Below are 15,491 nucleotides of genomic sequence, written 5' to 3'. Positions count from 1 at the left end.
GCGTAGGTTTTAGTAGGAACTTTGATTGCTCGTTTTTAAACAGATGGCCTCTGGATTGGGGGGTTGGTTCATTGGCAGGTTTTTGTATTTTTTCTCAGGTATTTTGGGGAAAGTATACAGTATATAATAAAAATATATTTCTGCCTTATTTCAGAAAATTGATATAAAAACTTTAACAGCTATGCTTAAGTTTTTTCTAGACGGTAAGAGTAGCTTAGCATTAGAACTTGAGCATTCTAAGTTTCCTTTTTAAAAGATCATCATAGATCACTCATTTTTAAAGTACTTAATTCTAGGTCAGCAATAACAGTTGTGCCCTTTTTCTGTTTCAGATTTTTATTCTTGTGTGAAAGTTATTGCAAAATATTTGGTTCATTTCAGTTCTGTTGAGCACTTCAGATTGTATTCAGTATTTGCTGCTTTTTTTAACTCAAAATTCAGGTATTTTTTCAGTATTTTAGAAAAAATAATTTGCTGTAAATTTTGAATGAAAACAATACTCAAGAGCAATCAAATGGATTTTAATGTGCCAGGCTTCTATTCAGGAATATTGAAATATGCTGAAATATTGCTTTGTTGTGAATCACAATTTAGCAGCTGTACTTATGCAGGCAGATAAGAGTCTGTAAAACAAATAATGCCAGATTTAAAGTTGTACCAGTATATTCAATGAATATATGATTTGTTTTTATAGATAAAATTTTTTAAAATATTCATCGACTATTTTATAAAAAATGCTGAGCATTATTACTATTATAAACTTTGCCAGTACTAACCCTCTTACCCACATTCACTTTTTTTTTTTTTTTTTAAGATTTTATTTATTTATTTGAGAGAGCGAGCAAGTGAGCACGAGAAGGGGAAAGGGCAAAGGGAGAGGGAGAAGCAGGCTCCCTGCTGAACAAGGAGCCCAATGTGGGGCTCAGTTCCAGGACCCCAAGATCATGACCTGGGCCAAAGGCAGATGCTTAACCAACGGAGCCACTCAGGTCTCCTCACTTATTTTTTTAAGAATCTTAATTCTAAGTAGTTAAAATTGGTGGTTGGGTTATTATTGGGGTTTTTTTTTGTTTGTTTTCTTTTGTTTTTTGTTTTTTGTTTTTAATTAGTTTAATGGCTAAGGAACACAGCTAGTTAAAACTACTTATTTGGCAACTTTTCACTCTGGCTGGGATATGGACATTGGGGTGGGAATGCATTTTGGTGAGCACTATGTATTGTGTACGACTGATGAATCACAGAACTGTACCCCTGAAACAAATAATTTATTATATGTTAATAATTTAAAAAAATTTAGAAGCATAGCTGAGAATCAGGAAGCAAAATAATAATAAAGAAATAGATGAAAGAGTAGACCAATCTTTCAGTTGGCAAATAACTGAACTGTGCTCTAAAAGCTCATGTACATTAGATGGAAGGCAGCCTATAAGTCCCCACTCAAAATCTCTTCACACTCATTCACAGAAACATATCTCTCTCCCCTCTTTAATAAAAGTACCATTTGCACATGGTGGTAAATCTAAATAGTACAAAAGAATGTTTGTGATAAGTCCACTTTGAGATGGTTTTAACAAACACGTTTCCCTGTTTACTCCAGAGTAGACTGACAAGCACTTTGGTAAAAGCAAATAGAGTCCACAGAAGAAACAGGAAGTAAGAAGTATAGGCATGTAGGTCGACTCCGTGTAGAGGCTTGTAGCTCTCCTGCAACCCAGGCTGTCACAACTTTATGTGGTATAATAATTGATACCAGAGGGATGACTTCCACATATTAAAGAAAAGATTAAATAATTTTTATTCGGTTCTGTTTTGGATGGTGGGAATACAAGAAATGCATTTTTTAAAAGATTACCATCCAAAATGATAAATATATAAAAGTATGATTCTTAATAGTTGAATTGAATTTCAAGTGTCTGGAAACTTTATTTGTGTAAAATATCTCATTTACCAAGAACTCCAGATAAATTCTTACTAAAATTCCTTAAAGTTCAGACTCAGGCTCTAATCTGACCATAACTAGAAAACTTAATTCCTACATTTTATCCAAAATGATGACTTTTGTCCTGATGCCTTTTATTGAACATAGTCTGTCTTTGACTTAAAAGGGCAGTCTAATTTATAGGTCTAAGACAAATACCAGCCAAGAACATTTTTTTACCTCTCAGTCATAATTCTCAAACACTAGCCATTAAGGAATTTTTGGCAATATAGGGTTGTGTCCAGTACGTATTCATTTATTTGTGAACTATTCATTGAGTTCATTTGCTCGTGGCGATGAACAGGATAAACATTTTCTTCCCTTGTGTAAATTTATCTCATGGATTTGTTAGGTCCCCCATTAATGGGTCCGTGATCAAAGGAGCGATACTGATACAAAGCAAAGGTCAAGCAAAGCTTTATTTCGTGCCAAGCATCGAGAATCAAACCGAATGGTCGGGGCCACCTCTTTACAGAGAGGGCGACCCCTCCCAGCCTCACAGACTAACTTTTATAGAGCAAAGGCCATGTGGTTGAGCCTGGCCACACACAGGTGGCCAATGAGATTGCAACACACAGAGAAAACTGCACAGTCATGCTAGGTCACAAACAGGTGGCCAATTGAATTTCAATTTACCCTAGTAGATATTTGAACTAGCCTATCAACTTGATCAGAATTGGCGCCCAAAAGGCGGGGCCTACTCTCCTTGGTAACTTGGGAGACAGTATGTGCGCCCCACTGATTGGATGTCTCCACCTGGCCTGACCCGCCCTTGTATTTGGGCTTTGTTACCTTGGACTAGTTTCTGGACTTGCTTTTAAGTAAGTTCCTCTGTGAGGGGCAGGGTCAATCTAAGTTTACTGCATAAACAACAGAATGGCTCCCTCTGACTAAGTAGGTCCTTACAGGTGGATACAAGCAAGTATATTGATCATTATAATGCAGACATGGTAGCTAAAACTAGCTCATTTTAACAGGTCCTACAGAGCAACTCAAAAAGTTTTTTTGGCTTTTTTTTTTTTTCCATTCCTTTCTTACTCATATCAGCAAAAGAGCTAAAATTCTAAAAATAGTTCTTCCAAATTTAATCTGTTCTTCTTAGACTCTGCTCATTCTCCCCCAACAACTGATTTTACCTATGTTTTAATGAAAGATTTAGACCAGTCTGAAAGTGCTATTACTTTTTAATCTTTCTGAAGTGTCTTTTTTTTTCAATCCATCCTCTCTTTTGGGATTATGTTGACATTACTCTTTTCCACAACTTTCATTTAAGTTATTGATCCCAACTCTTTATTATATTCTTTGCAATTTTGCTGAATATAGTATCTTTTTCACACATAGAATTCATGCCTTGAATATTCAGTTCCTCAGTTCTAATATCTTTCTTGCAGACATGCTCAGGTTTCTAGTTAATGAAAACTAAACATTTTGCTATCCCTTGAGTCTCTTTCCTTCATCATCAAACTTCTTTAAAAAATTGCCTATCTTTTTCTCTTCTCATCACCCACCCAGTCTATAATCCTTATAATCAGATTTTTATCTCCAACGTTCTACTAAAACAACTCTTAAAAATTCCATTTTTAACACCAGTTATAGATTGCGTGCAATATTCAGCTCTGTTGGCTAAGCATTTCTTCTTAAAGCTTTTATCTTTTCCTGCCTTCAGAGACATTCCATCCTGGTTCTTTGTGTTTCTTAAAGAATCTTTTCTAACTCTTCTTCTCCCCTTTTAATATACAGATACCTCCCAGGTTCCTCTCCCCTATTGACTTCATGTCCCTCGTTATTGTCTTCCTCCATTCACCCGTAGTTTCCATTAACTTGTTGAAGAAAGCTCCTAAAACTAAAACTCTATTTCCAGCCTAATGGCTATGATTCGTGGTCATGAAAGTAGACCGGCAGAATCCTTAAGGGTTAGGAGACCTTTCTCTGAGCTTTGATTTCTGCATTTTAATTAGGTGACGTAACCTGCTCTGCCTGTTTCATAGCAGCGACTGACCCAGTTGATCTTTTCCCCTTCCGTAGAATAGCTTCGCTTGGCTCCCAGTAGATCACACTCTTATGGATGTTCTCCTGCCTCACTGACTGTTCCTTTTTAGTCTCCTTGTTCTGTTCCATCTTCTCAGCCTCTTAATCTTCAACCTTCTTGGGGGTTCATTTCTGGATCTCTTCTCTCCCCTGACTGTACTTGGTGTCTTATATACATTTATGGCTTTAAATACTGTAAGGTTTTGCAGGCGAGGTAAACACAACACCAGGCAAGGTAGGCACAGGGCAAGATTTATTAAAGGCACTCTCTAGTGAAGTTTCAGGGCTCAGGAGAAGGGGAGTCAGGAAAGTTGCCCTGGGAGGAGGTGGGCACCCTCAGGCGAGGTTCCTCAACTCCAGAAAGGGGAGTGGGGGATGTCGCACTGGGAGGGAGTTGGCAGGAGTCTTTTATCTGGCCAAGGTAGGGCATGGGCTCACATCCATATTTGGTGATTGGAAGGTATGGGGTCGAGGGCTCCTGATAGTCCTGCTTCCTGCATAGGTATCGGGTTACCTATGGAGACGTGACCTGGGCGTAAACGTGACCTGGGCGTAAACGTGACCTGGGCGTACACCCTTTTGGCGGGACAGTCTAGGTTAAGGAAGGGGGGGAGGGGACTGGAAGATGGCGACCCCAGCGGTCGTTTCTGTTGTTCTCCTGCATTCCCGGAACCGCCAGCCCAAAAAATACCATCTATATACTGAAACTCCCAAACTTCAATCTCTAGCCTAGACTCCAGACTCATGTTTGATCGCCTACTCAATTTTTCCTTAGATGTCTAAAAAAACATCTCAAACTCAGATTGTCTAAAACTGAACTTATGTTCTCTGTCTCCAGATCTGCTTTATATATTGGTCTATTTATCTCAGATAAAGGCAGTTGCATCTTCCCAGTCTCTTTATCTCAAATTCTACGTTTTTTTCCTTCAGGAAATCTTGTTGGTTCTATGCCATATATATATCAGTATATATAAATACATATATATACACACGCGCACACACGCACACGCATTCCCCAAACCCATATATACCAAAATTTCCCCTAAGTCACCATCATATCTTGACTGCATTTCTAGGAAGCCTCCTAACCAGTCTTCTTTATTCTGCCTTTGCCCTCTGTTCTCAATAAAGCAGCCAAAATGATCCTTTTTAAACAAGGCAGATCATATTCCTTTGCTCAGAATCCTCCAGTGGCCCTTTATTTCACTCATAATAAAAGGCAAAGTTCTAGTAACCCCTGGCCTGTAAAGTTCCTATAAAGCTTTTATGATCTGGCCATAGTTTCAATTATTCTTCCCCTTCTTCACCACACTCAAACCACTGGCCTCTGCTGTTCCACAAACTTGCCTGGCATTGTTTTATCATTGGGCTTTTGCATGAGGTACTTTCTCTACCTAATATGTAATATACTCTTCCCTCACCTAGCCACTTGACTTGCTTCCTTACTGCCTTCCTGTCTTTGCTTAAAATACCACATTATCGGGGCACCTGGGTGGCTCAGTGTGTTAAGCCTCTGCCTTTAGCTCAGGTCGTGATCCCAGGGTCCTGGGATTGAGCCCCACATCAGGCTCTCTGCTCAGCAGGGAGCCTGCTTCTCCCTCTCTCTCTGCCTGCCTCTCTGCCTATTTGTGATCTCTGTCAAATAAATAAATAAAATCTTTTTTTTTTTTAAATACCACATTATCATTGAAGCCTACGCTGACTACCCTAATTGGTACTGTTAAACCTTCCTCTCCTGTCTCTTCCAATACCCCTTACCTTGATTTCCTTTTTTTGTTCTCTTTATTACTTAACATTTTTTACTTAGTTTATCATTTATTTTTGATTATATGTCTCCTACTAGAATGTAGGTTTTATCTTCTTTGATCACTTATTTCTGAGTTTATCCTGCTTAGAGTTTGTTGAGTTTCTAGTCTTTTATCAAAATTTGGGAGGTTTTGGCCATTATTTCTTCAGTGTTCTTTCTACCGCTCTCTCCCTCTCATTCCCTCTAGGACTCCCATCTATGCAACGTTAGTATGCTTGATGGTGTCCCACTGGTTTTTAAGCCTCTGTTCATTTTATAAAATTCTTTTCTCTTTCTGCTCCTCAGGTTAGATAATCTCAATTCACCTAACATAATTCTCAATTTAATTTAATATTGTCACTTTACCTAACTTGATTCTTCTGCCTGCCCAGTTCTGTTGTTGAACCCTCTCTAGTGAATTTTTCATTTCACTTTTACTTTTTAGTTCCAGAATTTTATTTTGTGTATCTAAAAATAATTTCTATTTTTTTATTTTTCTTGAATTGATGAGGAATTGTTCTCCTCTTTTATTTAGTTATTTGCCTTTCTTTTTTTTTTCCTCTTTGAATGTATTTAAGATGGCTTAAGTCCAATACTTAGGCTTACTCGGGGACTCATTCTATTAATTTCTTTTTTTTCTTGTGAGTAGGCTTTATGTATTTCCTTATTTTTTTTCATGACTCTTAATTTTTTGTTGAAAACTGGATGTTTTGAATATTACAGTGTGGCAACAAAGGAAATCAGATTCCGACCCCCCGCCCCTTCCAGGGGTTTATTATTGCTGCTTCTTGTGGATTGTTTGGTGACTTTTTTAAAAGTAGTTTTATACGAGCACCTGGGTGGCTCAGGGGGTTAAGCCTCTGCCTCCAGCTCTGTGTTACTTTAGTCTGGCGGTCAGCTAGTGGGGTTTTTTTGACAGTTTCCTTAAATACCTGGAGCCAAGAAAAGGAAAAAAAAGAAAGGGAAAAGGAAAAAGATTCTCCCAGTCCTTGCATATTGGCTGTGTAGGGACACTCCTTTAATTTAGCCTAATTACTATGCCTTAGCCTTTGCTTCCTGCTTGTGCAGGTCTGGGAGTGAAAGTTTCGAGTCTTCTCAGGCCTTTCCTGAGCATGTGTCTAACCCTGAGTACGCATGTGGTATTCACCATTCCCTCGGTGTATGTGGCAGCTTCTAAAGCCCTTATTAACCCCACGTATCTCCTCTCCCAGCCTCTTTCTTCCCAAGCTTCTCTGTCCGTTTATTGCCTAAGTTAACCGTTAATCCTTGCCCCAGGCTCCCATGGCCAGTACTTTTGCCTTTACATGTTTTCAACAAATGTCACCTGGCAAGCTGCTCCAGGCCTGCGAGTTCTCTTAAGTTTGGTGAAATAAAGGCAGACTATTGCACTGGTGCTTCAAGGAGGCACCAGGCAGGTTGGAACACAATTTGTTCTCAGTTCTGTGAGAATAAAGTCTGTCTTGCTCGCTCTCATTAACAGCTGTGCTAGGACACAGGCCGCCCTCTCCACTGACACCACCAGTCTCAGAGTAGGGTGGTAGATGAGCAGTTCCCAATATCACAGCACTCTCTGACAACAGTGCTTCATTAAGCTGACCCATGGTTGTTGTAAGTTTTTCATTAGATTTTTTTCAGAGTTCATTCTGACGGTTTTTGCCAGGTTGATATTGCCAAAGAGAGCTGCTCATGACTGTATCCACTTTTGTCAAGGACCAAAGAATAAGATATTTTTTTTAAATATCAGTGAAATTCTATAGTACAACTTGATATCATGAAATGTCTTTAATCAAAAGAATTCTTATATCTAGAATTACAGTTGATCATAAAAGACCCAAATATTTGATTTATATTTGCTCAGCTCTGGAAGTCTTCAGTAATCACTGTAATCAGCTATTAGAAGTAGACCTTTATTATTAGGACAGTTATTTAAATACCAGAAATGAATTAAACTTTCTGAGAATTGAAGTATATTTATGTTATTTTTATAAAATCAAGGAAATATTAATATTTTAATAATCTACAATTGTATAATCTCTCACTCACACTGTAAGACTTTCCCTGGTTTGCTCATTTTAAGGTGTAGTGGGAATGTGCTAATAATATTATAACTTTTTGAATATTAGAGATTTCTGTAGGTCCAGGAATGCAATTTGATATTTTTAAGGACCATGTTTCTTATTATGGTGAAGTAGAATTCTTTGTATAAATCTTACAAATTTATTTTCTTCTCATTTTTTGAGGTATTTTTGCCCTATTTTGGTAGCACCTGAAAGAAACAGTCTGTTTGGAAATAAAGCAAAAGCTTATCTAGAACTATAGCTATTTTTAATTATCTGAAGTCTAGTAAAATGGTTTAAAAATATATATATTAAAGGTAGGACTAAATTTGTATGATTTAGGGCAGGATCTATGAAATTTCGTTTTGTTTTCTTTATGATACTTCACATGTAGTAGATATATCTAAACTGATAAAATGAAAATCCACAAATAGCAGTAGCTTAAAATAGAAGTTCGTGGGATAAAAGTGTGCTGGGTAAACAAAACTGCTTTCTTCTTTCTCAGTTATTTTCCTGATAATAAATATTTGATGCATTTCTTTTATATTGTAATGAAAATAAAACTCAAAAAATAAATCTCTGCCCGTTTTTTTTTGTTGTTGGTGGTGGTTTTTTTTAAGATTTTATTTATCAATTTGACAGAGAGAGAACACACAAGCAGGAGGGAGCTGCAGAGAGAGAGGGAGAAGCAGCCTGATTGGGGCAGGTGTAGGCTCCATTCTACTAGGACCCTGGGAACATGACCTGAACCAAAGACAGATGCTTTACCAACGAGCCACCCAGGCACCCTCTCCCCATTTTTTTTAACCTAATGATACTCACCTTTTTATTTTTATAAACTAGCCAAAATATAAGGAACAAAAAAAGTTGTTAGAGTTCCCACCACGTGTAGCTCCAATGTTAAAAAGAAATGCAGCTAGCACATTTATAATTGTCTGAGTAAATATACTTTTAAATTTAGCATAGCAAAACATAAATATGTGAAAAAGCTGTCAGACATAACACATTTTATGCTAATAAAGTGGTTTCCAAACTATTGAATTCCTTGTTCTCTGAATCCCCCTACTTAGTAAAACAAAACCCATTATTTTCCTGTGACTTGATTATTTCTAGACATTTGTTTTTCTAAATATGTTCATGGAGAGGCACCTGGGTGACTCAGTAGGTTGAGTGTTGAAGTCTTGGTTTTGGCTCCACTTATGCTCTGGGTGGTAGGGGGTTGAGCTCCATATTATTTCCCTGCACAGTGGGGAGCCTGCTTTTCCTTCTCCCTGACCTTCCCTTGCTCACCCTGGCCCCTCCCAGTCAATCAAATCTGTTTTTAAAATAAATAAATATGTTCATGGAGACAAAGAGATAAGTTGTTTTTGTTTTTGTTTTAAGATTTTATTTATTTATTTATTTGACAGGCAGAGATCACAAGTAGACAGAGAGGCAGGCAGAGAGAGAGGAGGAAGCAGGCTCCCTGCTGAGCAGAGAGCCCGATGTGGGGCTGGATCCCAGGACCCTGGGATCATGACCTGAGCTGAAGGCAGAGGCTTAACCCACTGAGCCACCCAGGCACCCCAAGAGATAAGTTTTTATTGCTGGTCAGGGATTAGTCATTTAAATACTTTGTTATAAATGCTAATCTGAAGAAATTATATCAAATGATTGGAATTATTTTGTGATGTTATCTAAGAGATAAATGCTTGTGTAGAAAAGCTAAGATTTGGGGCACCTGGGTGGCTCAGTCGGTTGAGTGTCTGCCTTCGGCTCAGGTCATGATCTCAGGGTCCTGAAATTGAGCCCTGCATCGAATCAGGCTCTGCGCAGCGGGGAGCCTGTTTCCCCCTCTGAATGTCTAAGCTAATTAAAAAATGTATCGTTTCTTATCTTAACACTTTATTGAAGAATGTGTCAGCATTGGAACTGTTATTGACTGAGAAACTTAACAAGAATTTTTTTCTATGTTCTTTGAGTTTATAGCCCTTAAAACCTATTTTAGTCTTTGTGGTAATCAACTAGGTAAAGCTCTACATTAAGCTCCCAGTATTTATGTTCACTGGCATAATTTTCTCTGACCCTCATGAAACTGTTAATATCCTGTTCTAAGTATAATACTTTTTTAAACAAGTGAGCATCATAAAATAAATGAAGTTTTAAGATACATTTAAAATAAGCTCTTCAGTGTGAGTCAGTTTTCCCTGGAATTTCCTGCCCTTGCTGTAGCTGTGGGACCAGTAGGTAAGTGTTCTGTCTGCCATTAGCTCCTTAAAAAGTTGGTGAGGAGATCTAGAGGTCAGGACTCTGAATACAACCAGCTTTCTAGGTTTAATATCCAATTCACTTTATATTATTTTCCATGAATGTTTGGGCTTGAGTTACCTTCCCTTTTTTACAAATAAGAACCCAAACTACAACTTGGATAGCCACATTCCTGGTTCTGATCCAGAGACAGTTTCTGATAATGCATTTAGGGTTCAATGATTGTGGTATAGTATTCTACTCTACCATACCACCACCTTTCCTAGCATGAGTAAGGTGGGACAGACACCATTTCATGGGTGATGCAGTTAAGGCTTAGAGAGATTTAGTGATTGCCACTCTAGTATTAAATGGCACTGGAATTGGAATTCAAGTCTTTCTGATTCCAAGCCCATGTTATTCTCACTACCATAGCAAAAGAAGGGCAAAAGGAAAAGAAGGCAGAGATTATTTAAGGAGTTTATTTTATAAGAGATATAAGAGGTTTATTTTATAAGAGTTTATATATTTTATAAGAGATTATTTAAGGAGTCACTGTGATTTTAAAAATCATAGAATTGGGGAGTTCTAGGTGGCTCAGTTGATTAAGCATCTGCCTTCGGCTCAGGTCATGATCCCAGCATTGGGCTCCTCACTTGGTGGGGAGTCTGCTTCTCCCTCCACCTGCTACTTCCCCTGCTTGTGTTCTCTGTCTCTCTTTCCCTCTAACAAATAAATAAATAAAATCTTTTTTTAAAAAAAGCCATTGAATTATAAACTAGGAAAGACATTATGGAACTTCTAGTCCCATTCCTTTTTTTGTACATAGAAAGGGATCCCAGAGTATATGGTTTATTAAACTTTATCTGAATTATCCCAGCTATTTAGAGACAAAACAGGAACTGGAACATGGGTTTTTTACTCCCCTCTTATATAATGTTATTTATGTCAGTGTGCATTAACTGAAGGTGTATATATATATATAATTACCATATTTTCAGTTATTTACTCATTTTGTTTTCTGTGTATTCCAGCACAAGAAAAGTTATCTCTAATTACAAAAAAAAGTGACTTACCTAATGTCATGACATACTAAGAAATTAACAAAACTAGAACTAGAACCCAAATCCTCTGTTTCTTAATACTTTGCATCTTTTATAATACCAAGCTTTTTTTCCCATATTGTTGCTGTTAGTATTACAAATTACAAATTATTCCTACTAGGAAGCTTAGTCAAACTGAGAAAATTTTCAAGAAAGAATGATGCACCTTGTTATAAGGAGGAAATCCAGCCTTATAGCAAAATTTCATGTTTCCATAAATTTGGCTCTACTCCATTTGAAATTTGAATTTATCACTTAACTAGAGTTTCAGTCTGGAGGACAGTTCCAGCAGAGTTATGGATTTGAATTGGTCTGTAGGTAGTAACTGCTTTCATTCACAAGAAAATAGTGTTTTTAAAAAAAAAAACTTTATTAAATGTAGTTATATGGGTAGCCTTTTTCTTTCAGTTTTTACTGAAGTATACTATATATCCAAAAACATGCACGTAATTAACCTACAGTTTGGTGAATTTTCACAATCTAACACACACTGTAACCAGCACCCAGGTTGAGATCATTATCAGCTACCCAGATACTCCCCTTACATTCTCTCTCTTTTTTTTTTTCCCCTAAGGTTTTACTTATTTATTTGACAGAGAAGGAGGAACACAAGCAGAGGGGAACAGGAGAGGGAGAAGCAGGCTTCCCATCAAGCAGGGAGCCCGATGTGGGCCTCGATCCCAGGACCCTGGGATCATGACCTGAGCTGAAGGCAGGTGCTTAACAACTGAGCCACCCAGGTGCCCCTTACTTCTCTTCTAGTTACTACCCTCATCCTGCTGCCCCTGAAGAGTAACCACTATAAAGTTGAGGTCAGGTATTTCATTAGTTAGGGTTTTCCTGGGTTTTTTTGTCTTTGCTGAGCTATGAAGAGGTTGAGAAAAGAACAATTTCTGGGGCACCTGGGTGGCTCAGTTGTTTGAGTGTCTGACTCTTGATTTCGGCTTGGGTAATGGTTTCAGGGTCATGGCATCAAGCTCCATGTCAGGCTCTGCGCTCAGCATGGAGTCTACTTGTCCCACTCCCTCTGCTTCTTCCCACACTCAACACACGCTCTGTTGCTCTCTCTCAAATAAATAAATAAATAAAACTTTAAAAAAAAAATTCTGTCCTTATCAACACAACAATAGTTGCTAAAGAAAAAAAGCAGAATTTTTTCATTATCAAGGCATATTTACCAATTTGATATTCAATCAGAGTTATACTGGGTGATTCAGATCTTTTGTGCAGCTTTGGAAACATCCCTGAGTCTGTATAACAGCTTTTGTCTTCTGATACAAAACACAAAGTAAGATCCATGTAGAGCATTATGTGCCCTCCACACCCTCATGGTTATTACCCATTATGGAGGAGGCACAAAGGAATGACTGTAATGCTTGGTCTAATGCAGAGTTATGGTTGAGGAATCACTGCTATATTCTGCTTTCTTTCTCTGTATTCTCAGGATACAGAAAATAGATTTTTAATATCAATAATTAGAATTCCATGGGTGGTTTTTTATTCTCCCAACTTCTATGTGAAATATAACTGTTGTTCCCCATACAGTTAAAAAAAAAAATTAAAAAAAAAAACGGTTTAAATTCTTCCATCTTTATTTAAAATATTTTACCTCTAACACTGTCTTCATTTCCTCTGTTTCTTATCAGGACCCCTGAACAGTGCCCCAGTGTTGTTTCATTGTTGTCAGAGAGTTACAATCCTCACGTGCGTTATGGAGCTGCTATGGCCCTGGGCATCTGCTGTGCTGGCACAGGAAACAAGGTAAAGCCCAAAGCCAGTTGGGTCAGTTCTTTCCTTGCACCAGACTGTTTTCCCTTGCAGAAAAGTTTGTATAGCCACCATAAAAATGCAAGTGTGGTGTGATCTATAAGAGTTAACTTGTCTCACTAAGCTTCCCAGAACTACCTTCCTCACATGCTGGGTTCCTCTAAGCTGGTTAAGAATAAACCACCACATTGCGTGGGTGACTGTAATGGAAACAATGCTGTTGAATTTCTTCTTGAAACCATTGATTTCCTTTAAAAAAAGAAGATAGAATACTTTTTTTCTTTGAAGAATTACTCTGGTCACTTTACATGGTAATTTACATGTTTAATTGGCATGATTAATATTGTGGAAATCACCCTTCTTGAATGAGACCATCCAAATCAGCTAACCTTCCTTTTTTGTTTTTGTTTTAAGAAAGTCATTTAACTGCTATTTGCCTGATTATTCTCGCAAACGTAATAGCTAACCTGATACTTGTTAAATCCTTAAAAGTGACAGAATCAAGAGCGGGTTAGGCAAGCAAATGACTGGGAAATACAATTCATCATGGGATTGATAAAGAAATGCATTCTTGCTTAAACAAGTATGTTTCATTCACAGCAATGACGTAATCATCTCATTTTTGCCTTTCATAGCACAAACCCATATACCTTAACCACTCCCCAGAACATGATCTTTTCTTTTAATGGAGTATGTGCATGCATGGGTGTGTGTGTGTGTGTGTGTGTGTGAAAGAGAGAGAGAGAGAGAATACAAGCATAATGAGAACGAGAACATAAAGAACACAAGTATAGCTAGATTATGCTCCCAGTGTCTTTACATCAGAGGAGTCATTGTTTTTAATTCTCTCTTGTCCACAATAAAATAAAATAAAATAAAACATAGTTACTTACTGATTGGGTCCAGGAATTAAATTTTAATTTGCTCAACTTTTTCTCTAATAAAGAGTATTAGTATTGGATACAAATAACTTTTTCTAGTCACATAAAACCTTACTAAAGCTAGGAATTAAAATGGCATTTTCACTATATGTGATAAAAATTGCATAAAATTTGTAGAGAAACATCCCCTTCTGGTATTCTCATTCATCTCCTTACCCTGCTTTGTTTTTTCTTCATAGGACTTATCACCACCTGATATTTTTATTACACGTATCTATTTATTGTCTGTCTCTGCCCTGAAATGTGAGGTCCCTAAGAACAGAATATTCACTGCTACAACCTAAAGTCAGACCTGACACATAGTAGGCATTCAGTAAATATTTTTCAAATCAGTGTTGGGAGGGAAGATCCTTTAAGGATATGATGGTGAATGAGTTGAACATAGTTTCTGTCCTCACAGAGATTTGTTTTTAAAGTGTTTTTTTGAGGCGGGATTTCTTACCTGAGAATGTATCTTCAGTTTTATTAGAAATATCATTGGGTTTATAAAATACAGTTTATAGAAATTGGCCTTCATTTTTTTCTGGAACACATCTGCTCTGTAAACAAATGAAAATTATGTTGGATGTTTTATAAAGTATTTCCCATTCAGATCTTCAGTAGACATTTATGTTAAGCCTCTGAAGTTAAATGTATATTAGATTTTTTTTTTCTTTCCAGATTATTGTGAACTTAATATGATGTCTAGGAGCAAATGTTCTTTGAGACACAGAACCTGACATGTTAATTCAATGAAAAATTTTTATTACTCATATTAAACAGGTCTGCTTTATTTCTAGATAGTTTGTGTGATCTATATAACAATTACCTATCTGACCTATATAACCTATCTAACAATACCTGACCTATCTGACCTATCTAACAATACCTATTTGACCAAGGTTTGGTGTCTTATTTTTATTTATTAAAAACTCAAAAGTTTTTTTATGTTCTAAAATGTATCTTTGAGGTTGTATCACATACCTCAAAGACCAAGTTAGTGTCTTTTAACTTATAAGTTGGAAATTTGCTTATATTTTTATCATGACTACCTCATAAAAAGTATTGACAGTACTATGAGTGTGTTTAAAAAACTCTGCACAATGTCATGACATCTTTCACTGAAATGGGGAGAAAGAATACTCTTATCTGTTACATGTATTATCTGTTATCAGCTCTGATTTTTAAAATAAATGAATCCACATGTAAAGAAATCTGAAGTTGTTTGCCTAAAAAAAAAAGAATTCAACTTGTTCTTTCCTTCCTTGGCCTTGAAACAAAGGATATTTAAGAAATGGCATACTGTATTAAGAAATAAATTTGATAATTTTGTTAACCCATTGCTTTTTTCCTCTGGATTTATATCTACCAAAGACCTTATAAGGAATCCTATAAAGTGGCACTTAACAAAATTTCTGCACGTTGTTAACAGAACTTACATAGGGTAAAAGAGTTCTTGGTCAAATATAGTGAACAAATGCTAGGATAAACAAAGTTTGAGTAATTTCTTTAATGAGGCTCTGGATCTTTTGGTATGGTATGCATTCAGAGAGTATTTGATAAGCTGTATATATTTTGAACCTGCAAGGGACAGTGATATATAGTACTCCAGAACTACCAAACTTA

General features: G+C 36.9%; 1 protein-coding gene across 1 annotated transcript in view; it reads left to right on the top strand.

Moving 5' to 3' along the window:
- The window catches only part of PSMD1 (proteasome 26S subunit, non-ATPase 1), a 91,148-nt gene that overhangs the window by 52,336 nt on the left and 23,321 nt on the right, over positions 1 to 15,491 (top strand). The window contains exon 17 of the mRNA XM_059167731.1: positions 12,825 to 12,939. Coding sequence (XP_059023714.1) covers positions 12,825 to 12,939 — 115 coding nt within the window. The remainder of the gene's footprint in view (positions 1 to 12,824; positions 12,940 to 15,491) is intronic.

Source organism: Mustela lutreola, chromosome 3 (assembly GCF_030435805.1).
Source record: "Mustela lutreola isolate mMusLut2 chromosome 3, mMusLut2.pri, whole genome shotgun sequence".
Classification (NCBI taxonomy): Eukaryota; Metazoa; Chordata; class Mammalia; order Carnivora; family Mustelidae; genus Mustela; species Mustela lutreola.
The sequence above is the reverse complement of the archived record's forward strand: the minus strand, read 5'-3'. Positions and strand labels throughout refer to the sequence as shown.